Consider the following 25,098-nt stretch of genomic DNA (forward strand, 5'->3'; position numbering starts at 1 on the left):
GAGGGGATCATAATGTTTCATACAGTTCCATACTGCTTGAAGACAAGGAGGACAGTTCATGTCCTTTATTCCCCTTAAGACACCACAGAGCAAATTTTCATATACCCTGTATCTAAATACACTTCTTATTCTGCCAAAGAATTTTTAGCTGATTTAGAAACTGAAACGTCCATTTTAAGAACTATTTCTTTGTTGGATTTTTCTGAGATCCTGTTTTTGTTCTGCAACTATGAGACTGGGAGGTCAATGATATGCTGTACAAAAAAGTAGGTGTATATGTTTAAAATACGTTGACTGTGTTTCTATGGAATACAAGCTTTTGTTTTATGGAATAGAAGCTTCCAGGTACCTGATGAAATCTTTTCTTACTCTTCCAAATTGCTTTCCTTTTTTAATGGCACCTAGTTTTCTCCTGAGACTTGTAAATTATATTGTTTCTCCGCCTTCCTCTTGTTTTGTGTAGGCTTTTGGTGTTTTTTTTCTGTGATCAGAACAATGTAAGACTTAGTAACCTGGATGAGAACATTCCATCAGTTGCCATTATGATTTTTTGTAACTTTCTATACATTTGTTTTGTTTTTTTTCTTAAAGAAGAGAAACCAAGGAGGGGTATCCCCCTTTAAATCCTGGCTTGCCAGAACGTGTTAAAATCTGTTATAAAAAGAAAGCATCCGTTTCTCAAACCATAGCCATGCGCATAATTCAATCTCAAGACAGAACAGTACTTTACGAATACAGTACTGATTTGTTGCGCAGAATCCTGCCTTGCTCCAAAGATGAATCAAGAGAGGCCTTTCTACTTCTATTTTATTAGCTAGTAATAACTTGTTCCCCTGTTGGTTTTTTGACCGGTGCTGTATATCATATGGATCTAAATTGAAATGTCATTACTCTGAAAAAAAGTAGACAGCATTAATACCAAATATCTGAGTTAAACTCAGAGAATTAAACTGGACAAAGAAGCCTGTAAATAAGTATAGCTGATTCATTTATGTTAAAAATATTTGCCTAGAACTGTTTTCAGCTTCAGTCGTTCATGAAAAATTCTGTTCAGATGGTTATGGGGAAAGTATAAATAAATACTTAACTGCTCTGTGTTTCCATTGTAACCCAGTTAAAGCAATATAAGTATTATTGAATCATAAGTTTGTTTGGCAAACATTGTAATGTCATTCCCTTCTTTTTAGACACTTCAGGAAACCATGTGCTACAGAGTGAGATTTTGCAAGACATACAAAACCCCTTCAGGATTTGGTTTCAAACAAGCAGATGTGTGATTTTTTTATTATTTTTTTTTCTGCTGTCAAATGAGCATCAGCAGTTTACATGTCTATAGTCTCTGTTGATGAAATATTTGCTGATGATCCTGTTGGAGATACAAATACTTGTTTGGAACAAAAATTGTGTTTTGTGGAAACAGATTAATATAAATTACACTCCATGGTTTCTGCCCTCTTAAAGAGCCTGATCTCATCTTACTTATATAAGATTTGCAAAGGAATGTTTACAAAGAAATCGGGAAATAGTACAAAAAGGAAAGAGAGTTGTCAGAGCAAAAAGGAACAAGACTTAACTCAGATTGGACAAACAAAGAATCCAAAATTTTCGAATACTTTAAAAAGCACCGTTAAAAAGATTGCCAAGTGTCCATCTGCTCGTAACTTATCAACTGAAGAAGAGGAAAGTAATAGAGAATTTTCACTTTCTCCAACATTCAGTTACAGAGTTGCTATTGCCAATGGACTGCAAAAGCATATTTTTGTAACAAACAGTAATGATGAAGATATAGTTCAAGATCTGTCTTCAAATGACAGTTCATATTCTGAGTCGTTAAGTGAAGTAAAAAGCAATAGCAAGAAAAACGAATACTTATCACACACAATGCCTGTGAGACGCAACAGAAAAAGCTTAAGCAGCCTTGCACCATCTGATGGAAGTTCTGATGGAGAACGCACTTTACACACACTGAAGCTGGGAGCTTTACGAAAGCTAAGGAAATGGAAGAAGAGCCAAGAATGTGTCTCATCAGACTCAGAACTAAGTACATGGAAGAAAACATGGGGCTTAAGAAGTAAATCTCTAGACAGAACTGGCCGTCACCAGAAATCAAATACTCTTGAACCTGGCTTTAGTTCGACAGGTTGTATTAGTCAAACCCATGATGTTATGGAAATGATCTTTAAAGAGCTTCAGGGAATAAGTCAAATTGAAACAGAACTCTCTGAACTGAGAGGGCATGTTAATGCTCTGAAACAATCAATTGACGAAATTTCTAGTAGCGTAGAAGTTGTACAAAATGAAATTGAACAATTGCGAACTGGATTTGTACAGTCCAGAAGAGAAACTCGGGACATACACGACTACATTAAACAGATAGGCCATCCAGGAAACAAAGCAAGCCTTAGGTTTCTAAATGTGCCTGAAGAGAGGCTTGAAAAAACTGAAAACATAGTTTACAAAATATTGATAGATAAAATGGGGTTCTCGGAGGCACAAAGTACTATTAAAATTGAGTTTGCCCAAAGACTGGGGCAGCAAAGAGACTGTCCAAATGCAAAGCCAAGACCCATTCTTGTTTACTTTGAGTCATCACAACAGAGAGATTTGATTTTAAAAAAGTCTTATAAACTTAAGGGAACTGGCATTGGAATTTCTACAGACATATTTTCCCATGACATAAAAGACAAAAAAGAAAGAGGACTACCTTCCTCTCAGACATACGAGAGTATGGATATGAAGCTTTTAACTGTGGAGACGAAAACTAAAATGCATGACTGGGAGTCACCTGACAGTGATAAAGACTTGGAATCAGATATAAATAAGAACAGTTACGCAAAGATATCTAAATCAGCACTTCAGATAAAAACAAGCACTACAAAGGGGAATACTGAGTCCCCAAATACTGAAGACCTTAATAGAACTGCTGACAATAGCACCTTTTCAAACAGAAGAAATTATGGCAGTCAGTCACCAGAATTTGACAACATGGAAAAACAATCAAAAACCTATTATTCAGACATGACTCCTTTATGGCATTTACAGAATGACTTTGCAACACCAAAACTTAGCCGTTCAGAGTCAGATTTCTCAAAATTGTGTCAGTCTTACTCTGAGGATTTTTCAGAAAATCAGTATTTTAGCAGAACAAATGGCAGTTCACTCTTGTCTTCCTCCGATCGAGAACTTTGGCAGCGAAGGCAAGATGATTCTACAAACTGGTATGGCAGTTCCCAGGAACAGACTTTTGTCCAAGATATGCAACAGTATCCAGAGCAAAATGAAGTAGAGAACACAGAAACTGTTGACAGTGGCGTAAGCAATGGAATAGTATGTGCATCTGGAGACAGAAGCCACTATAGTGATTCTCAGCTTTCTTTACGTGATGATCTTTCCCCATGGAAAGACTGGAATCAGTTGCAACAAGGGGCAGATTTGGGCCTAGATTCATCCACGCAGGAAGTTTTTGTGTATGATATGAGCAGCCCTTCAGATCAACAGACAGATTTTGGAAAGTGCCAAAGTTCTGACCTCCAGTATGATACGGAAAGCTATGATTTTACCCTTGATGGTACTTCTCCGTCATGTCCAGGCCTTGACAGTGAATCACAAAGTCAGTGGACTGGTCAATACGATGATTATCAGGAAACAAATTCTCTTTCCTCTTATCAGAATCAAAACAGATTGCCTATGATGTACCGAAGTCAGAGTGAACTACCAAGCGATGACTCGGAAGAAACAGCCCCTAAATCATGGCATAGCCGATTAAGCATAGATCTGTCTGATAAGACTTTCAGCTTTCCTAAATTTGGATCTACGCTTCAACGTGCTAAGTCAGCTTTAGAAGTAGTCTGGAATAAAAGTACACAGAGTTTAAGTGGGTATGAAGACAGTGGATCATCTTTCATGGGAAGACTTAGAACTTTATCTCAGTCTACTGCAAATGAATCAAGTACAACACTTGATTCTGATGTTTATGCTGAGCCTTATTGCTACAAAGCAGAATATGAGGAAGACTTAATTGAACCACCTGGTGAGAATGAAACAGACTATGTAGAAGTAATGGAACAAGTCCTTGCTAAACTAGAAAATAGAACTAACAGTAGTGAAACTAGTGAGCAGATCCAAGAATATGAACTGGTGCAGCCTTCCTATGAAACCCCATATGCAATACTACCAGAGGAGCAATATGACACGCATTTTGACGGTGTGATCAGTGAAGAGATATTGGAAGTTGAAAGTGACATGGCTGCTGACATAGAAGTAAGGGAAGATGAAAATCAGAATGTCCCAGAGATGCTTACTGAAACTCCAAAGAAAAAAAGAATACGACCGTCATTTAAAGAAGCTGCTTTAAAAGCATATAAGAAACAAATGAATGATTTGGAAGAAAAGATCCTTGCTGGAGGTAATAGTATTTTAATATTGTCTTTTAAGTAAAACATTGTTGGACGCTAATTTCTGATCCTGCTTCCACTGAATTTGGTGACAAAAATTCAGTTTATCCCTAGGTTTGTTCCTAGGGTGAAATAGTCCCATGGAAGTCAAAAGGCTAATATTTTACAAGTTTGTTTTGAAGGAATTTTCTGAATATATTTAGTCAAACATGTTTATAAGCAGTTGTGTTGCTTTGAATTTCAGTAACTTGAAAATTAAATTTCACAAGATTTAAATCCTATAAGAAGAACTAAACAGTACAATGTTCTTGGTTTTCTTATAGCTTTATAAATTTATTCACAGGAGTAATCCAGAGTGTTCATATATTGCATTGCTTCCTTTAACAGTTTTCAAGGTGTGGTAGGTTCTTCATTCTGAGGGTGGTGGTGCACTGGAACAGGTTGCCCAGGGAAGCTGTGGATGCCCTGTCCCTGGAGGTGTTCAAGGCCAGGCTGGATGGGGCTTTGAGCAGCCTGGTCTGGTGGGAGGTGTCCCTGCCCATGGCAGGGGGTTGGCACTAGATGATCTTTAAGGTCCCTTCCAACCCAAACTGTTCTGTGATCCTTCCTGATGAGCAGTGTTCTGCACCCTTTATGCAACCTATAACTTGCTATGTACTTGTGAGGGTGCAAGTCTAAAATGATTTTAATCCTGTCCTTATTTGTACTCCCATTAAGCCCTCAAACAAGTAGTCAGTCCCCAAAAAAGGGAAGAGAAGGGTAGGGAGGAAAGAGAGGTGGATTGTAAATGGTAGCATCCATGTATGAAACGGCGGTAGAAAGGAACTTAACTCACAGAGGGTGCTGACACAGATTTATTCACGATCTTTATCTTCTGTGGCATAATTCAAATCAGACAGTCATATACATAACTAATACCTCTAGTAATACATAAATATGGTGATTTTCAATATTAACATACATTGTAATGCTAACGTTATAATATTGCATGTGCATTTAATTGGGAGCATGTAATTACCATAGCTGGCCAAATGGTAATTGTCACCTTGACTGAATCTTTGCTTTCTTTATCTGCCTTGAAAAAAAATAAAATAATCATCTCATACATTCATTTTAAAGATGAATGATTGTGCCTTCAGCAAAAGATTGTATTTAGTAGTAATGAGCATACAAAGCTTGAGCTGCTATACAGTTTCTTTTGTACATGGACAACTACTTTTGCAGATGTTTTTCTACATTACTGTGTTAGACACTAGATGGTGTATGTATGAAGAAATAGCTGGCAAAACTAGTATTTTCATTACTTTTTCATGATTTTTTGAGGCATGGAAGCGGGGGGCCACAGTCATTTTACCTAGTCATTGTTGTACAATAGGAATATAAAGGTCTGAGGGCCTAATTAAAGAAAGCACACAGGGAAGATACAAATAGTGAAACTCAAATTGGTTCCACTATTTAAAGTCTGTACATTTGTATACGTTATTAAATAACAGAGGCTGTTAGAAAATGAGAACTATCTTTGATATTACATCCCATGCAATCAGTTCTGTGAATTAAGTGTGTTTGTTCTTCCTTTAACTCAGCAGGTGAAAGACCTCTTTCAATCTCTTAGTCGGTTGACATTGTTTTCTTCTGAATTACTGAAGCATTTCTTATACTATATTTACAGAGAAGCCAGTTTACCCTAAGGAAAGCTTATGAAAACGTGTTATTTGGTGTAGTCTATGGGGCATAAAGTGTCTGCATGGTTGTAAGATGTCAAACTAGGACCTCCATTTTTGTTCCCACTGAAATAAAGGAGAAGGGACTACAGCAAGAAGTCAAAGGGAATTTACAGATGAACTGCTGCAACACTACTTTTTCAGAATACTCTGAAACAGTATGTATTGACTCTTGAATAACAGTTCTGTTTTCTCTTCATACTTCATCTTCAACCCCAACAGGGAGGCCATGTGTTTCCATCAGGGATTCTGCCTCAGCAGTCACCATCTGATTAGTTACAAACATATTTTCAGGTCTGTAGCATACCTGACAATACTTATTAACCATTATTAACTTATTAAGTCTTTCATGTTTTATATCTAATGGATGAATATAATATTTTACCTTTTGATGTATGCAGAACACCTAACAATTCTTCAGAATTTAAAGCTTTCAAAAATATTTCCTAGCTGGAGTAGCCTACGAAAAGAATACATTACATGAAAAACTACTTCTGCTGAGTGACATGCAGCATTATTGCAGTCAAATCTTTCATGATTTTACTTTCAATGAGCTAGATGACTGATATTATAGACGGTCTATTCACAGATAACGGAATCCACAGATGGAATCTCTGTCCTTGGAGATATTCAAAAGCCATCTGAACATGGTCCTAGGCAGTCTGCTCTAGGTGACCCTGCTTGAGCAGGGTTGTTAGACAAGGTGGCCCCTGGAGGTCCCTTCCAGCCTCAATTGTTCTGTGACAAGGAAATGCATTTTTTTGAATACTTTGTATGCAGTCTTTGAAGAAGGATGTCTTCTCAATGTCAGTTTATCCTCTAAGACAAAACATGTTTAACTTCTGTTTATTACTTGAATTGCAGAGCAATTTTGATTTAGTATAGGAAACAACATTTTGTAAATCAGTTCTAAAAGGAGTTCTACAAAACACACAAAAGGTACAGTTTGTAGCCTGTCAGTTTCCACAACCTGTCCCCTCTTATTTACGTGGATTCATGCACATCCACACAATACTTAATTTATCATTTAAGCAAACAGTGGTTTGGGGAACTGTATTTTCCTTTCAATATTTACAGGAGCAGTAATACCTTTAAAGAAGAGTGACTAATAGCTGATGTAGGGCTTACACTACTTTTATGAATTATTTTTTTTTGTCTCTTACCTCTATAACTGATTCACAGTCAACTTCTGATTTCTTATTTGTGGATGGAAAAGTACTAGTTGCAGATCAAGTTCCTTGAATTAGTCTTCATTATATAACCAACGCATAATCTATTGTTTAATGAATTGTTTCATCTCTACATGTAGGCAGGAACAGGTAGACAGTAATCTGGCCAGCCAGAGATATAGCCAGGTAATATGGTAGTGTTATTTCTTCAATTTAGTACAAAAGAAAGGTTTAGAATGCTATTATTTTCATTCTAGTAACACATGAGGTAAGGTCATTGAAACTTTGATATATAAATAATTTATTTGTGCACAAGAGCCCCATCAGATAGTCCTATTCTCTGTCTCTAGCTGGAGAGAAAAAATACGCTATGCACTGATTGCTTATGTATTATTTATTACAACGTGTTTTTGGAGATATACTGGAGTGAAAGTAATAGGGTATATGGATGAGAGGAGACGTGAGCAGTACGTGAATAATCCTTGGATTTAAAGTTCTGTAAGGACATTCTGTAAGGCATTGTGATGATGCATGTATATTAATGGAAGGATTGAAGGCTTTTTAGAAAAATATCAGAGAAATGCTAGCCAATGGTTTGTTTCTTTGTATTCTGTAATTGAAAATAACTCATACCCTTTTATTTATTGTTCCACTCCTCTATTGTTATTTTCTAGCTTTCCCTAGTGGGTTCTTTCATTCCATCCCTATCTTGTTATCTTTTACAGGTGCCTTAGAATAAGTATCATTCTCTCTCCTGATGAAACTGTCACTCTGGATAAGCTTCCAGAGTTGCATGCGCTCTTCTGAGTTGCTTTTAATAATATTGACTCTTTCTATGAATGGTAGTTTACAAGCAATAGCTTCTTGATCTAGTTGATGAAGATCTGACTGATCATTTGGTGACTGGTCAGATTTTAAAAAGCCTTTGGTCTGAATTTTCTGCCATAGAGTAGAATCATCAAATAGTTTGGGTTGGAAGAGACCTTTAAAGGCCGTCTAGTCCAATCCCCCTGACGTGATCAACTAGATGAGGTTGCTCAGAGCCCCATCCAACCTGACCTGGAATGTTTCCAGGGATGAGGCATCTACCACCTCTGTGGGAAACCTGGGCCACTGTTTCACCACTCTCGTTGTAAAAAAAAAAAAATCTTCCTTCTACCTTGTCTAAATCTTCCCTCTTTTAGTTTAAAACCATTACCCCTTGTCCTATCGCAACAGACCCTACTAAAAAGTTTGTCCCGTCTTTCCTGTAGTCCCCCTTTAAGTACTGAAAAGCTGCTATAAGGTCTCCCCAGAACATTCTTTTCTCCGGGCTGAACAACCCCAACTCTTTCAGCCTGTCCTCATAGGAGAGGTGTTCCATCCCTCTGGTCATTTTTGTGGCCCTCCTCCGGACGTGCTCCTACAGGTCTATGTCCTTCTTATGTTGGGGGCCCCAAAGCTGGACACAGTACTCCAGGTGAGTCTCACCAGAGCGGAGTAGAGGGGCAGAATCACCTCCTGGCCATGCTGCTGGTGATGCAGTCCAGGTTACGGTTGGCTTTCTGGGCTGTGAGTGCACGCGTGCACATTGTCAGCCCATGTTGAGCTTCTTGTCAACCAACACCCTCAAGTTGCTCTCCTCAGGGCTGCTTTCTATCCCTTAATTCCCCAGCCTGTACTGATACCACAGGTTGCCCCAACCTGGGTGCAGGACCCTGCACTTGGCATTGTTGAATCTCATGAGGTTCACATGGGCCCACTTCTCAAGCCTGCCCAGGTCCCTCTGGATGGCATCCCTTCCCAGTAGCCTGTAAATCATTTATGGTGTCAAGATGGGTGAGCTCATCTTACTCTATACATACAAACAGTGACAGGTCAAGTTATAGAGGCCAGGGTTGGGAGCTGCCGCTTTAACATGTGGATGAAAGTGGATTTTCTATTGTTCTATAGGAAAGATTTGTATTATGTTTAGTAGTGTCCGACTGAAGAACGAACTTAGAAATCAGTAGTAATAGAGTCTTATTTTGTGTATGCCTGAAGGAGGAAAAGTGATGCTAACGTTTGAAACCAAAGGAACCAGTAATGTGTTACTGCGCTCCCCTTGCAGTGTGGTCATTTGTTTCCACATTAAGAAAAGCTGTCAACAAAATAGTATATTACTAATGCATATTTCAAACTGTCTATTCAAACTACACTCTTTTGAAACAAGTATATATTTTCTTAATTTGACAGCTTTTCTAGCTTTTTTATAGTAACTGGTTGCTGGAGCTGCCCGAGTCAGCTGTATTTCCCCAGAGAGTATAGGCTTTAGAAGTTAATTGAACCTTGTTTTGTGGAACTTGGGCTTTTGCTTCCTTTATGTCTTATGTCCGTCACATTTGCTTTTAATACACTTGTATAGGTGCACAGTTAATAGTAACTAAGAACTGTAGTTGATAGTATTGTATGAGTTTTGTTACATAAATATAAATCGTGTATTTGGACTTGAAAAGATCAGTGCGGTGGCCCATATGAAAATCAATGGATCTGGTATTGTTTGGTGAATGAATAAGTCATTTTATAGCCATTCAGGTGGAAACAGGATAAATAAAACCATTACCTTGGTTATGGCAACTGCATATTGGCTGGTGGTGACTGTAATGGGGAAATAAGAAGCCTGTTAGAAAGTAATTTTCTTTTAAATATTAAAGAGTTTTCCTGCACTCAATCTACTTTAGCTGTGTTTGGAAGTGGGCTTTAAGAAAGGATCACTGTTTGTAGAAAGCGAAATGAAAAGTAGACATATATCCTATCTTATTTCCTAATTACTTGAGGTAACTATGTTGATTGATTAAAATACTGTGAATTGTGTGTGGGTTTGCGTTTGTTCTTGGTTTTTTTTTTTACTTAAAAGTAAAGTTCCTTCTCAGGCTGATGGTGGGTAAGGGAAGGATGTCTAGTCAGATGGCAGAATTCTAGTTTAATGTATAAAATACTACAGCAATTAATAAAAATAGAACATGTATATTTGCACGTATTATGGCAAACTGAGCTGCAAATTCCTTCACTGACCAGTCAGTCTTGTTCATGCCAGAGTATAAAAGTGGTTGTTGATAAAGGTTATCTTTTCCCCTTTTTGATCAGTCTGACATTGTCATAACAAAAGTAACAGTTTGTTGTTTTGCAGGAATTCTTTGAAATCTGTAAGACCCCCCTGTTGTCATTACCACCTCATTTCTTCAAGTATTTTGGTATTAAAAAATTAAATACAAACTTCAGTTTATACTTATCCTTTAGTGAATAATAGTGTTGTGGTACTATTGAAGGCTTAGGCATAATTAAATCTAAACAAGCCGTCTTGAACTAATGCAGCTTTAAGTTGATATAGTTTTGACATACTTAGGTGTACTTCATTGTAAACACTCACCAGAAGGCCCCACTGTGGAAGGCTTGAAGCAGAGTTGTGTCTGCATTTAAGTTTCCTTTGAGTTAATCATCACCTTGTACAAAATAAACATTTTTTATGTTATCTCTTTAAGATTCTTTTGCTTCATTCAGCCCAATGGCATTTCTTATCTTTCCAGCCTCAGGCATAGTCTAATGGGGAAAATAAAAAGAAGTTAATGAATGAGTATGCTGTAATTAGTCTTTGCAACATTGTGAAAGAATAGCCCAGACAGGAGCACTTTTAGTTAATAAGTTAACAGCAACACCAAGCCCCCAGATTTCTGTTCTGTTTCAGAATATTGAAACAACAGTATTCAGTGATACAAGGTTTTGGTTGTATTCTGACGTATCCCTAAAAGATTTTTATTTTTTTTTAACTTGGGGTGATGAAAGAATTTATTAATATAAGGGCTGACTGTGTATGCTATGTGGCTGATATAGTTGTTCTGCAATGTTTAGAAAGAATAAATATATATTCACCTAACGTATGAGGTATAAAGGACTAGATTTGGGGACATAATAAATTTTATCAGAAGTTGATTCATCTGTTGCTCTTCTCTTTGTATGTAAATAATGTAAACAGTTAGATTACAGAGACTTTTCATCAGTGTAAATTTCCTTTCATGTTCACAGCAGAAGCCAGTGACAATGGAACAGATGTATTGTGTAAACAGGCTGGGGAAGAAATAGATACCCTTGCTATACACCTCAATAGATGTGTGGTACTGAGGAAACAAGATTTATTGCAAGTTAAGGAATCTATTTTGGTGCTGTATTGGGCATGACAATGAACTACGGAATTTAATAATCCAGTTTTTCCAACTGTCCTTTTTTTTTTTTTTTATCTTTCTTAACTTCATGTTTGTGCCTGTCTTTTGGTCACGTAAACTTCTTTTATTTATGTTCTTGTGGGGGGTAAGAAGCTGAAGTGGGGGGAAACAAAATACTTTTTCAGATGATGTGGGTAGGAATTGATAAATACAATATATTCCTGCATTCAACCTGCTCAGCTAAAATTCTAGAAAATCCTTTTTCATGTATATATATACACACACACACATACATATGTGCACTCTAGGAATCTTCCGGTAATATTACAGGAAGTAAAATAGTGTTCTAAAGAATTATGAACAACTCCAACATGTAACCAATACATAACAATTTGACTGAGTCTCTCTTGCATTTGCTTGTTTTGTGCACATAAGAGTCTATGCGTTTATTTTTGTTTCTTGTCACTGGTTTCACTCTAGAGTCAGGTATAAGACTTTACCCTTCCCTTCCTGCTTCTCTATCTGCCCTTTGATGGGGAGAAGGGGTAACAGAGATTTAAAACAGCATATGGTAGTCTGTTCAGCCTGAGATTAATAGAATTGTGGAAAGGTTGCTTTAGAAAAATTACATGAGGAAATCTAATCAGTTAATGGTTAAGATGATACATCCATCTTTTGTCTGTGAAGAAAGAGCAAGTAGTTACATTCACTGCCGACTCTGAAGTTAGGGCTTCATAGAAGGAGGATCTGCCTCAGTTTGCTGCTACTATGCGTTCAGTCTGTCAAAAGAGGGAGTAAGGAAAGCTATACTGAGAGTAGTGATCATCATCTTAGAGACTTTTAATATTCAAATAAAAGCAAACCCCTATTAACAAGAAGTTATGTTTTTTTCCAAGATCTGTTAAAAAATAATCCCGAGTTTTAGAAACCTTAAGTAAAAGAATTCATTAGAAAATGGTTTAATATGTCTTTCAGAAAATATAATAGTGTTCTTATGGCTGATTAGATTTTAATTTTGTAGTTACAGGCTTCCTGTTTATCAGAAAATCTTCAGTTGTACCACTTCATCTTTTTGAAAAAAGGATAGTAACCAAATAAATCAAGGATCAACAATTTAGCATAATAACTCTTACTGAATCAGTGTGCGTTACATCAGGACCATACGTGTCACAAATACACTTGTGTAACAGTCTGGGAGTCAAAAAAAATTCTATTGTTATCAGATGCCCTTTTGCTGGCGTAGCTATACCTGTTCTTTAATCATCATTGAAAAAAAACCCCACACCAACAAAACCCACAAAAACCCCACATCCTTAATCAGGAAGGTTTAGCAGAAATCATCCATATTTTGGCTATTAAAAACAAATGGAGAAAACCCAAAACAAACCACCCCAAACCACTTCTGTTTAGAGAATGACTTCCTTTTTTAGGAAAAGTAATTCATTAAAACTCCTAATTTCCTTCATAAAAGAAAAAAAGTCTCTACTACTCTACTCCTTTCAAGAACTATTTAACACTATTTTCACTGGCTTTAGAATTAATGTAGATTGATTAATATTCATGCAATTTCCCTACCCTTTTTGTGCTTAAACAGATTTAAAATAAATTTGCTAGAGCTAAGAGAAAACCTGAGCGTGAATGTCAGTTCCAAGGACTTATTTATACTGGTTCTGCTGTGGAAATGAATGCAAATCAATATCTTATCACCAAGATTAAGAAATATTTTCTATTTTTATTTCTTAAACATTTAAGCCTTTTCTTTAGATCATTGTATTTTAGAAGCAGAAATAACACTGCATTATTTTATTATGTAGCTTCAGGATAAAAGGAATCTTGTTAAAGCAACTGGCTGAAAAAATATCTAGACATGCATTTAAAAAATGTAATGACTTGGAAAACATGAGTTCATAAATATGCTCAAATCTTCCTCTGATCTATTGGGGAAGTAGGATATTAAAATAAAGTGTGAAAATAAACAGATTCTCTGTTTTGCTGCCAAAGCAAAATTCTGGACAGGTGCCAGACTTTTTATTTCTGCACATTTTCGAGGTGATCAGTGGAGCACCTACACAGTTGCGTCTCCCTGGGACTCTAATTAGGAGAAAATATCTGAAACCTCTCTAGTTCCTGCTGATCCAAAATTATTGTTGAAAATGATGAAACTTTGTCAACCATGAGATTTACCTCCTTGATCAATAGAGAGTATTCTTAAAATACCTTGCATGATCAGAAGTTTTAGTAAACCTGAAAATAAAGACAGGATTGTTTGATATATAAATAATTCTAGTAAAAAAAAAAAATAAAAAATAGACCCATGCATAGACACCTGCGCTTTTATATTGTTTAATGCATATAACTTTTTAAAGAGAGTTTTCTTCTGCACTTTCCTCATGTAAAAGTCTTATTCATTCCACTGAAAATTTTACTAATTTTCAGATTAAAACTTATGTAAAGAGAGGTTTTTCCAGGTAGCCCATGTCTTCTAATTATGTTGTTGGTAGAGCTGTTGAGAAAATGTCAATACTATGGTAAAGAACAAGGTGTATTAAGAGATACAAGTTAACTAGAGAAAAAAAAAAAAGAAAACCCTGTTGAACATAGAAAAGAAGAAAAGATTGTGATCTGTTTTCACGATACAAGTAGTGATAGCTACTAGTTTCTCTGGAGCTAAAGTAGTGGAAGCTAGTAGCTTCTCTGGAGTTGACTAGTGAAACTAGTTGGACTTGTTTTGTGTTACACTGGAATCTGAGATGTGATGTGGCAAAACATCTTTTTGACTCTGATTCTTGTCTTTGAGAAATGAGGTTACTTAATCATAGGCCAAACAGCAGCAAGTGATTTGTCAATGCTATTACAGATTCATAAACTATGTATAGCTCTAGGTATCACCAGTGTAATTGCAGCCTCACCAAAGGAATTCTTGTCCATCAGCGGCATATATACCAAGGTGGAATATGGAGAGACAGACATGACAAAACCTATTATGGAATGTAGAATAAACCGGGAGAGAAGAATATGTAAAATCGATGAGTAAGAAATAAAGCAGTTTTTAATCTTAACCTGTAGGTCTTCCTGTTCCATTTAGCACAATCAGAGTTGATGCATCTCTGCATCCGTAAGGTGGGGAAGATACTGCAAACATCAAGTAGTGGAAATTTTTTTGGGAACTTTAAAAGGTATGTAGGTTGAAATTTTCTTTTATAAATAAAGAAAAGCAGAAGACAAGGAGATATGCCTTTTCCTATTAACTATGAAAGTGGATTGTGCAATTTGGAAGGATTTATGTGTGTCCTGTAAGGTAGAAAAAGTCCAATAGAACCAAAAGTCATGCTTTGAATTCTAGTGTACCAGTCTATAGGTCTTAACATCTGGGTGTCAATTTGGTGGTTTTGCACAATTATTTCAACTTATTACTTTCAAGAAGAGCTGAAGCAAACAGTGTATAATTTGATTTGGTTTCTAACTATAGCATAAAAGCTAACACTAGGGAAAAAAACCTTTTTTTTTATTTTGTTAAGAAGGTCAATCTCTTTCATGAGAATTATCTTGAGACTTTTTTTGAGTTGCTTCAATTAAAAAAAAAGGTAATTATATCATAGAACAAAAACTGCTGCACTTCATACTATTTGCTACATGAATGCTACTTGTATATTTTTTAATTGTGAGTAAGCATACATTCTTGCCTTATTTGACATTGATTATGTAACTAACATGATTATCCATGGAGAAAAAGAAAGTATTACTCCATTACACTCTAATGCATTTGAAGTGCTGTCACCACCTCCTTTCTTAGTTTTAATTCTCAAGAAGACAAAACAAACCAAATCCTTTCAGTATGTCCTCAGATTATTTTATGAATCTCTGCTTGTTCTGGCTTTTGTCATCCTCTTTCTGTTCATTTACTTTTAGCATGATTCAAAAAACTGGAAAGACAACTTCAGCTGAAGTTAACAGGTGTCCATAGAGCTGAGTCATCTCTCTCTCATATATGACACATACTAATACTTTCTGGAATTACAGTAGCCTTTTTTGCCTTAATATTACATTTACAATGCTTTTAATTTCAAATAGGCTATATACCTTGCCCTGCTATCTAATCACTTTTTTGCCATTTTTAATTTTTTCTTCCAAACATAGAACTAGTGTCAAGGCAGCGAAGTGAATTCAATAATATGTGAAGAATATTTTGAATTCTATCTCCGTCCTTTCAGATGCTTGCAGCCCATTCCAGATTGGTGTCTTCTACAGACTCTGTGAAATTCTGTTCATCCAACTTGCTGAGAACATTGGCTGAAATTGACCTGTATGATATTGGTTGTTATGCCACATGATACTTTTACCAAAAGAATTACTCCCAAATATCACAGCACAACTGTACGCTATTTTTTACCAATTTCACTTCTACTGTATTTATCTTGCTTACATAGGGAATGTCATGAAAAACAAATTTCAAAAATCGTATTATCATTGTGGTATTTCAAGTCTCTTCCATCTCTTATATCAGTTAAACCAGTTTGCTTATCAACAGAAGAAAATCTGATTTCTTTGTCTTATCTAAGTAAGCAATGTTGGCTGATGTAATTTTTATTTCTTTTTTATTCTGTGTGTTATTATACATTGACTCATTTTTTTCTTCCACTGCTGTAAGTTTTACCTAAATTTTTTGGCCCTCCTAGTTTGGGTTTTTTGAAGACAATTTTTGGTCTATTTTAGATAGTTTCTTAAATCTTAGCTAGGAAATTAATACAACCCCACAAGAGACGAAACAACTTCATACCAATAGCAGCTATGAACATCATAGCCTGTGAAATATGCAACTGTCTCCCAGGTATTATGTTCTGCTCCTTTGTTCTCGATGCTAGGCGTATGTATTGTTCTTGGTCTTCAACAATAGAACATTTATATGACTTATGGGTTTGCCACTGTCATCATTTTATTTTACAACAGCAAATCTCTTAGTCTTCCCAATTCACAATATTTTGTTTGACCACTGGAATGTCTGAGTGTGATCTAGCTATTTTACTCACGCAACCGAGGCAGATGTTGCTCTCCAAGATCACACCTCATGTGCTCAGCAGCTAGTGGACTTCCAGTCAACAGGGCCAAAAAGAGAAATGGTATGAAATAAATGCCACCAAAACATTTGTGGTGTGGATGCTTGAATCTTCAGCACCAACTGCTTTGACCTTCTGATCTGCTTTTATGGCACTAAACTATTTGCCATTGCACATGTCCGTTTTGTTGCCTAAGATGGTCAGCAGCTCGCTCCTATGTCCCGGGCAGTCATTTAACATTCCTGCCCTACTGTCACTTCTGTCTATGCTGTTGCCACAAACCAATTTGCATGTCCTGGTGAAATCCTCATGTTCAGTGTAAAAAAGTACCAAGGAACATGCTTTTCTTTGAGTCCTGAGGGAGTACTCTCACAGTTGGTGCCCAACCAGGTGGCTGTTTGCCTGGATTGCTTTGGAAGAAACACAATGGAACGTCAGCTTGCAAGTAAGACTATGATATAGTGATCCAAGTCAGATGTTTTGTGGGGATGTTGGCTGTGATATGGAAAGACTTGCAATAATCAATTATCTGGTTGCTTTCATAAACTATAGTTAATAACTTTGTTCCATTTACTGTTATCATTTGTATCAAAAGAGCTAAAATATGCCTCTTTATCCATTATGGATAATGTGTGTTTTACCATTCTGATGTGTTCTGGGGACAGAATAGAGTGCTTAAAATGATCTCTGCGTTTTATTCCCTACCCTCGTTCTTACAAGCTGGAGACTGTCAAGAAAGCCCAGTTTTCAAGAGGACCGTAGTTTTTTGACACCACCAAAAATTAAGAAGCACGAGTATCATACCACATTCCATAATCAAATAGTTCTCTTGATAGTCAATAATTTATTATTTTAGAGGCAAGTTTCAGAAGGTGGTAGAAGGATCTAGTAGCTATTGAAAGATAGTAAAAAATAAGAGCCATTAGAAGTCTAATGGGACTCAATCTCTAAAGACCAGAGATGCTTTTAAAGCATGTCCTCTTGTTTCAGATTTACATACCAGTTTATTAATACAGACACAAATGCAGTTTTTATCTTCACCAAGCTGACCTCCTGTTTTGGCTCTCAATGTATCCGCTAGTAATTTTTCTACATCACTGCTAGTAAAGTGCTAGCAGCAATTCTTCTATTTCTCCTGTCAACCAAGCTTTATTCAAGTTTAACCTTCTCTTTGTCAGACAGGCATCACTCATCTCTTATGATGTGCTAGCTTTAATATTATCTTTCAAGCGTTATACAGTAAATCTTCCTAGAATATGCTTCAGCAACACAATATACTCTAGGCTTACATACTGTAATATTCTATTCTGTCGTGGTAATATTAGCTTCTGGGTACAGCATTTATTATTTTAGCATGGCTTAGTTTGTGTTGTTGTTTTGGACAGACAACCTACTACTTTAATGTGCTGCTTTTATTTGACCTTGGGTGTCATCCTTTATTTCCCTTTCTTACTAATGCATCCTAATTAAAATTGTCCAGCTAAGACTACAAACTACTTCTGACTAGGGGTACTTTACACATGTTATTTCCATGGAACAGCTGTATTGTTATCTAATTCCAGCAAGTATTATGTCTAAAGGGTTTTCTTCCAGGAATGACGTAATTATCAGTTGGTTTGACATTCTTGCAACCATTTTGCAGAATTAAAGATTAAAATGGTACTTTGAGAGAATAATGAACTTTAAATCTTTTTCCAATTTGGTATTACACAATTATCTACACTTATAGGAATGGAAAATCAAGGTAGTATACATAATACCGTTTTAATCCTAGGGTTTCCTAACAGTTTAGATTTTTTGGACCTTATTACAGTTCTTGTGCTATGAAGTGGGGGAGTGTGGACTAAGTTTTTGCAGTCTTTAAAGAAAGAGAAGTGTATTACGATGATGCTCTGCTGCTTAGAAAAATGCATAAGTCAAATAATGACAAAAGGCTTGAAGGAAGTTTATGACTGGAGGCGCGGGGGAATCTTCTGAACCTCTCATAAATATCTCTGCTGACTGATGAGACTATTGTCCAGTTGTATTTCTGGTGGTATCATAAGCTAAAAAGCAAAGGTCTGTCTTCACATTTGTATCTTCCTTGCCAGTTTATCTTTCACACTGGAAGAATCTGCCTTTTCAGTGTCCTTTAGAGATTTTTTTTTTTTTCCTAGGAAATTTGGGTATAGAAACTAGTTATCTTCTACGATGAATTCAAGTTCAACTTTTGTAAGATCTATTAGTTTTCAGACTGAGTTTTAATAGTAATTATGCAGTGTTAATAAACACTTGTTCAGAAATTTTACTTAGTCTTCTCAACACCTTTAAACTGATATGAGGATAGAAAATAACTTGGGGGCTTATTTGAGGGGGCTGAAAGAATGCCAGGTAAACCTCCTTCACTACACACGCACCCCACCCCCATCTGCGGATTAACCTGAGTGGATACTTGTGAACCATTTTCAACGGAAGCCAGAATTTAGTGGGTATGTTGAATGTTATACAGCCTTTTAATATCTGGAACTTCTTATTAACAGAAACTTAAAGACTAATTTTAACCAGTCAATATTTTTAATTTCTTGTTTACCTAAATGTTTATGTCCGTTTAGGGGAGGCTTAGGGAGTGGTAGTAAAGAAGGAGGATTAGAGATAACTGGTGAAGGATGGTACAGAGCTGGAGAGAACTTTCTAGCTAAACAGGAGCATTTTAAAATATGGTTTGCTAAATATTCCTTAAGGTTGTCCACTCTTTCCTAAGGTTTTTGTGTTCTGTCATTGACTCTTAAGAATTCTACATAGAAATTGAGCTTATTTGCAGAAATGTCATATGGTAGCTGATCATCATGCTTTCTTTGCTCTAATTAATGATATGTTACCTTTTCTTCTTCTTTGTTTTAATTGTTATAATTATATAAACTTAAATGAATAGCAGAAACCTTGTACCACTACACTATCCTTAACTAAATTAAAACAGTTTTTTCTTCTTTTTACCAGTTACCTAATTAAATATAATTGAGTTTGAAACTATCAGATTGCCTAAAAAAAAAAAAAAAAAAGAGGGGGCTTCCTTTTGCCTTCAGTATTTGACATTTGTAAATATAATTTTCACTTGTAAGTAGCTAGATGACCATCCTACTCTGCATCACTCCATTACACAGGTATATATATGGAATGCACTGAGCTGAAATAGCAACAGTTATGGAGTAATATCACTCCATGGTTTTTTCCTATAATCCTAGTAAAACACCTTCCAGTTATCTAAAATGGCATATGGCATAACATGAAGGCTATACTTCTATTTCATAATGTAGTGAATTTTCACATAAAAAGCTAAGGAGAAATAAACTAATTGAAATGAAATAGGAAGCATCCCATAGGGTTAACTAAACAAAACCAGCGTTTACACTGTTCTTAGGTTAGGTTTTTGCCATAGAATGTGTGGATGGCAGAAATGAGTTACATGAAGATAAGCTCTTTTAAGTAAATCACTGTCATTCAGCAGTATAATCTGAGATGTCTAGTCTTGTATCCCTGATTTGAAAATGCATTCAGTGGTCTCTTACATAATCACAGTTCATTTCTTATCTACATCAAGGAATGTTGCTGTCTATTCTGGTAGTCCAATGACTACTGAAGTGAACTGCTTGGTGACTGTACACCTCCTGATTTGGTGCTCTCACAGACACAGAGAACACTTCCACAGTTCAGATTATTTCACTCGTGGTGAGTTCAGAAGAAGCAAGAACAATGAAGTTTTCAAACTAATTTCGTCTCTGAAGATGCAGTCATTTCTTACAAAAAAGATGCTCTCAAAATCTTGTTTTGGGAAATCTGCGTCAGTTGTCTGCTTTATGCAATTTCTATTGAGAAAAGAAGCTGTTAGACTGGTGCAATTTATCTTTTTTTTTTTAAGTAGACACTGCAAAGAAAAACAAGTTAAATCAAACATGTAATACCTTTTTTCCCCCCTTCCTAATTTTTGATTGTTCCTCTCCTTCCTAAATTTAGGCAAAATTAGGTTCCAGTAAAGGAAATGTAGTGAAATTAGATGAAGCTGGCTGAAACCCAGGAGAGGTAAAGAAAATTTCATGTGTCCATCTCTCATGCTCTGAAATACAAAATTCCATTTGATGTGGAAGTCTCAACAATTTTGTACTTTTTAATATAACTTTCTAAACAATTGAATTAAACATATAATTAATATGATTCTTTAGGCAGCTGGTAGTGAAGTACCTGCAAACTGTTTAAAAATTGCATTTCGCATAAATAATACTGAGATTTAGATTTCTATAAATCTATTCAGTCAATTTAGGGTAATTTGACAACTAAACCATTATAGCTTAATATAGTCAAGAATTAATTTCTGAAGCAAAATAAAAATGCTAGTATTTCTGAAGGGAGGACATTGTAAAGTGAGAAAACATCAGAATAGTTCATGTCCCAGCAGAAAAAAATACCTTAATGGGTTTTGCTAAAACATAAAAATTGATACTATGTCTGTTTATATTCAGGAGGAGAACTATGAAAAGAACCAATTCACAGCAAGCAGATATTCTTGATGCACAGAGATGATGTGCTTACTCTATTTTTACTGAATTGTGGAATTTACTATTAGTAACAGTTTTAATTTTATATTCTGTATAACTCAAAACATACGTTTTCCTTGGGACAATAAACCATAGCTCATACTTTTAAGCCTACTCTTTCTAAAAGGAGTGTTCACAATAGCTGTGAAAGAAAAGCTAAGATCTGTAGTCAAGCATTTTGGTCTCACAAAGGAGGAGAGACTGTTGCATAGCTGGATTTTCCGTGGATTCAAATTTGGTATTGTGACATTGCTAGTCCCCAGTAGTAGCTCAATCCTCTTTAACCTTTTTGAATAATACAAAATCAGGTATAATCTCACTGGTAAAACATGTTTTGAACAACTTATCTCCAGTTTCTATTCTGCCTGTTCTTGTGCACGTGCTTTGCTTTGATCCCATAAGTAGCCTCTAAAATTAGTGGCACAGTAGAGCCTTTTGGTTCCCTGGATTGTCGGTATTATACTGTATGCACCTTTACATTTGCCAATATATTTTTCATATATGTGTTTGAATGTGATATCTTCTTGTAGATAAACTGGTTTAAAAATCAAGCGTGGCACGTATTTGAGGTGTATATGATCATTTTATAATGTACATAATGTGGAATGTCTAAACATCTTAAAAATTCCTGAACTATTTAAAGGGCTTGTAGAATGTGTACTTCATTTGGGGAGTAAAAATGGAAAGATCAGTAAGGTGACAATTAAAACCATGCAGTTTCATGTATGCTTTGTACGATAAAGTGTCAAAAAACAAACAAACAAAAAAGACACTTACTGGTGGAATAATATATAAAAGCAATTTTAAATGTACTTGTATTTTAAAATTGATAAGACAAAAAAATAAGGGTAGGTTTTTTCTGTCAGCAGATATTTTCTGTCTGATAGTAATTGTAAATACATCACATTTTTGCATTAAGCAATTTATGATATATATATATATGTATCATACCTTATACTTTAACAATTGTAGTTCTTCTGTTGACATTTGGGGGGTAATTTCGGTCATCATCTGAATAGCTGTGCTAAAATAGAATAGTAACAGTTCAGGACATTGATTTTTATTTTGTTTTAATATCCTTAGTAGAAACACTCATTTTCCTTGAAAATAGAACGTTATGTTTTGAACACTGCAACTATATTAAATATATGTTCATTAATATTAAAAAACAAAATAAACCCCAGAAAAAATCATGCGGAGATGGGATACAGTGTATAAATTATGTGCATAAGTGGCAGTGGCTCTTATCTACTGAGAATATCTTTTTGCTTGTTTAAAAGGTAGTGACAGGGGTCTTGTCACAATGATACAGCTAAGCACAGGTATTACTTGGATTCTGCTCTGTGTTAGCAGGTTAAAACAGTGTTGGTTTTTTATAGCATAAGATATTTTCTGAGAGACTGTTCTGTCTAACCTATATTCCCCTTCTTCCCAATTCTCTTTCAGATAGCGGTTCTGTGGATGAAAAGGTTTAAAATCACGTATTTACTATAGGGATCATGTATTTCATTGATGTTTGTTTGTGACTTATTTGACCTGTTTGGTTCCTTCATTTTAGTTGTGAAATTTGCATGTTTTTCCCAGCTTTCCACTCTTTTGTTCTCCTTTGAGTGCATTGTAAACATGTTGCATTTATAAACAGGATAACCCTCACTGTTGTGCTTATCATAATTGCCAACACAGGGGTCTGCTACTGTCAAACATGGTATCTGGGATTTTTGCCTCTAATTATCATCTACGCTGCATACACTATAGGACTTAAAGGACAACAATATTTGGGAAGCAGTATCTTAGTTTCCCATGGGTTCTTGCAGAGTGTTTCAGTTAAATGCTGAATGCTACCAAAATGCGTTCCAAAGCAATAGTTACTTTAGCTTTGGCCTGGAGCTGACCCTGCTAAACATTTTCATATTAGGTGTTACATGTTTGCTGCAGTTAAATTCTGTCCAAGACTTATTAACAGCAACTGAGTAACTGTACTTTTTTTGGTCTTTATTAAAGGCTCGGATAGTAAGTGGAAGTTCCTTGGATACTTCCAAGCTTTATGCAGTCCAGGCATTTAGTGGGTAAGTACCAACATGACTGTTAATCTTGTTATTTATATCTGCAAATTAGTTTCATAATGTTAGATTTTCAAAGTTTTGTTCTTATAAGAAATTGAATTATTTTAAAAGGAAGATAGTTTCATTGTGTATGTCTCTTAATTTTTTTTAAGTCCTTGATTTTTAAGAAATTAATACAATTCAGTTGCACAGGTCAACTGGATGACAAAATTTTTTACCTCTTTGCATACAAAATAAATGCCCTTTGAAGCTTTAGTCTGATGTTATGTCTTCATTTTAGTAAATGTGCAATAATATAATAATACCAGTCTAATATTTGAAATCTTAAAGGTCAAGGGAAAAAGATCTTCCAGTTGCTGATAGTGAATGTGGCAGAAACCTGTATGTTATTTTTGGTTGTCTCCAGTCAAAGTTATCTTGCATCCAGTTCTAGGGATTCCTTCCTTTGAGGAAAATCTCTCCTTCCTATTTTGAATGCCTCTTTATTATTCAGTTTGGAAAGGAAAAAAAAAAAAAAGTAAAAGCCATTGGTAAAATTTATCAGTTATATTATTTAACTGCTTAAAAAGGGATATTATCTTCTTGTTGGTGCACTATATAAGCACTGTTTGCTATAGTTATGTTAAATTATCTAATTTATCTTCCATCTTCTCATTTGTACATCTTAAAGGCTATACAACAGAATCCAGACGCTATGAAGTTTTTCCATTTAGATTCCTATAGTTTGGGGTTTTTTTTCCCTAAAAAATTAATGATATTAATTTTCTTAATATAATTCACATGCTGCTGTGGAAGGTGTGGTTCGGGTAACATTTGTACTTATTGCTAAACCTTAAACAAATTTAAGAGCACTCCTACAGCTTTACAGTGGTTTAGATAGTTTCCGTATAGTTCGTCATACCTTGAAGTGTTTTATTCATTTTGTAGCTCATAGAAACTTGTAGAATTGTGAGGCCATGTGTGACACTGTGCAGGATTAGTTACTGAATGCAACGGGAAACATTTTAAATATTGTAATAGGTACTTGATGTGGGGTTTTTTTATTAATGTGCCCTTTGGCATTAGAATAAAATTGTCATGTACTTCTCTTGGCTTGCAAATGACCCATTGCTTTCACTTTGATCAGTTGCAGTTTTCTCATAAGGTCGAAAAGGTCAAAAGTATCTTGTTACTAAAACTATAAAAACTTTTGCCTTGTATATTGATCAGCACTGTTTCTTACTATGCCAAAATAACTAATCCTCCTTTGAATGGGATTTTCAAAGTACTGTATTTCTCTACCTTTTAGAAGTAGAACAATATAAGTGCTGTGAATTTTCTTTCTTTTATGACTTTCAAATGCAAAACATTAGTATTTATGTTTGAATTACATTGTTTGTCAACATGAACCTAGCACATCTGAAGCGACTTTTTTTCTGTTGATTAGATTACTGATTTGAATACTTCAGCAATGTATTAGCCATAAAAAACACCTAGTAAAACTCTCTATGCTGGTGTTCACATTATTCTTTGAATGGAATCATGGAAGACTTTCATCAGAACATTGCAATTGTGCCAGAAAATTATTACAATAACCTTTTGATTTGATGTGTGACAGTTTATATTTGGTGGCTTTGTTGAAAAAATTAATGCATATCAGAACCAGAAGATATCACAGAGGCAGCTTCTGATACTTGCCTCAAATTCTCTTTGTCATATCTGCAAAGAAGATATATCCTTTTCTCTTTTGTGCGCTGCAATGTCAATTCATTTTTACTCATAGGGTTTGGCCTCAGATTTGAGTAATTTATGATTTGAGGCACCACAAAATGTAACGTACCTCACCACTGAGAAGCAGGAATCTGACGTCTTAAAAACTATACAGTAAGCTGTGGTATGCTGAAACTAAGAATGGTCACACCCAGAAGCATTGGTGTGTAAGCCTGGCATGAAACTTTGGGTTTTTGTGTAT

At 35.5% G+C, this 25,098-nt stretch overlaps 1 protein-coding gene across 7 annotated transcripts in view; it reads left to right on the forward strand.

Moving 5' to 3' along the window:
• The window catches only part of UNC13C (unc-13 homolog C), a 228,027-nt gene that overhangs the window by 54,588 nt on the left and 148,341 nt on the right, over positions 1–25,098 (forward strand). For 5 of the 7 annotated variants that reach the window (XR_008468536.1, XM_054215056.1, XM_054215054.1 and 2 more), the window contains one exon: positions 23,086–23,150. Coding sequence is in view for 6 of the 7 variants with exons in the window: in XM_054215056.1 (XP_054071031.1) it covers positions 23,086–23,150 (65 nt within the window). In the remaining variant the exon portion in view is untranslated. Of the gene's footprint in view, positions 1–723; positions 4,406–22,530; positions 22,554–23,085; positions 23,151–25,098 lie in introns of those variants that run through there. The other 2 variants (XM_054215060.1, XM_054215059.1) reach the window with 2 other exon arrangements.

This window comes from Rissa tridactyla, chromosome 9 (assembly GCF_028500815.1).
Source record: "Rissa tridactyla isolate bRisTri1 chromosome 9, bRisTri1.patW.cur.20221130, whole genome shotgun sequence".
Taxonomy (NCBI): domain Eukaryota; kingdom Metazoa; phylum Chordata; class Aves; order Charadriiformes; family Laridae; genus Rissa; species Rissa tridactyla.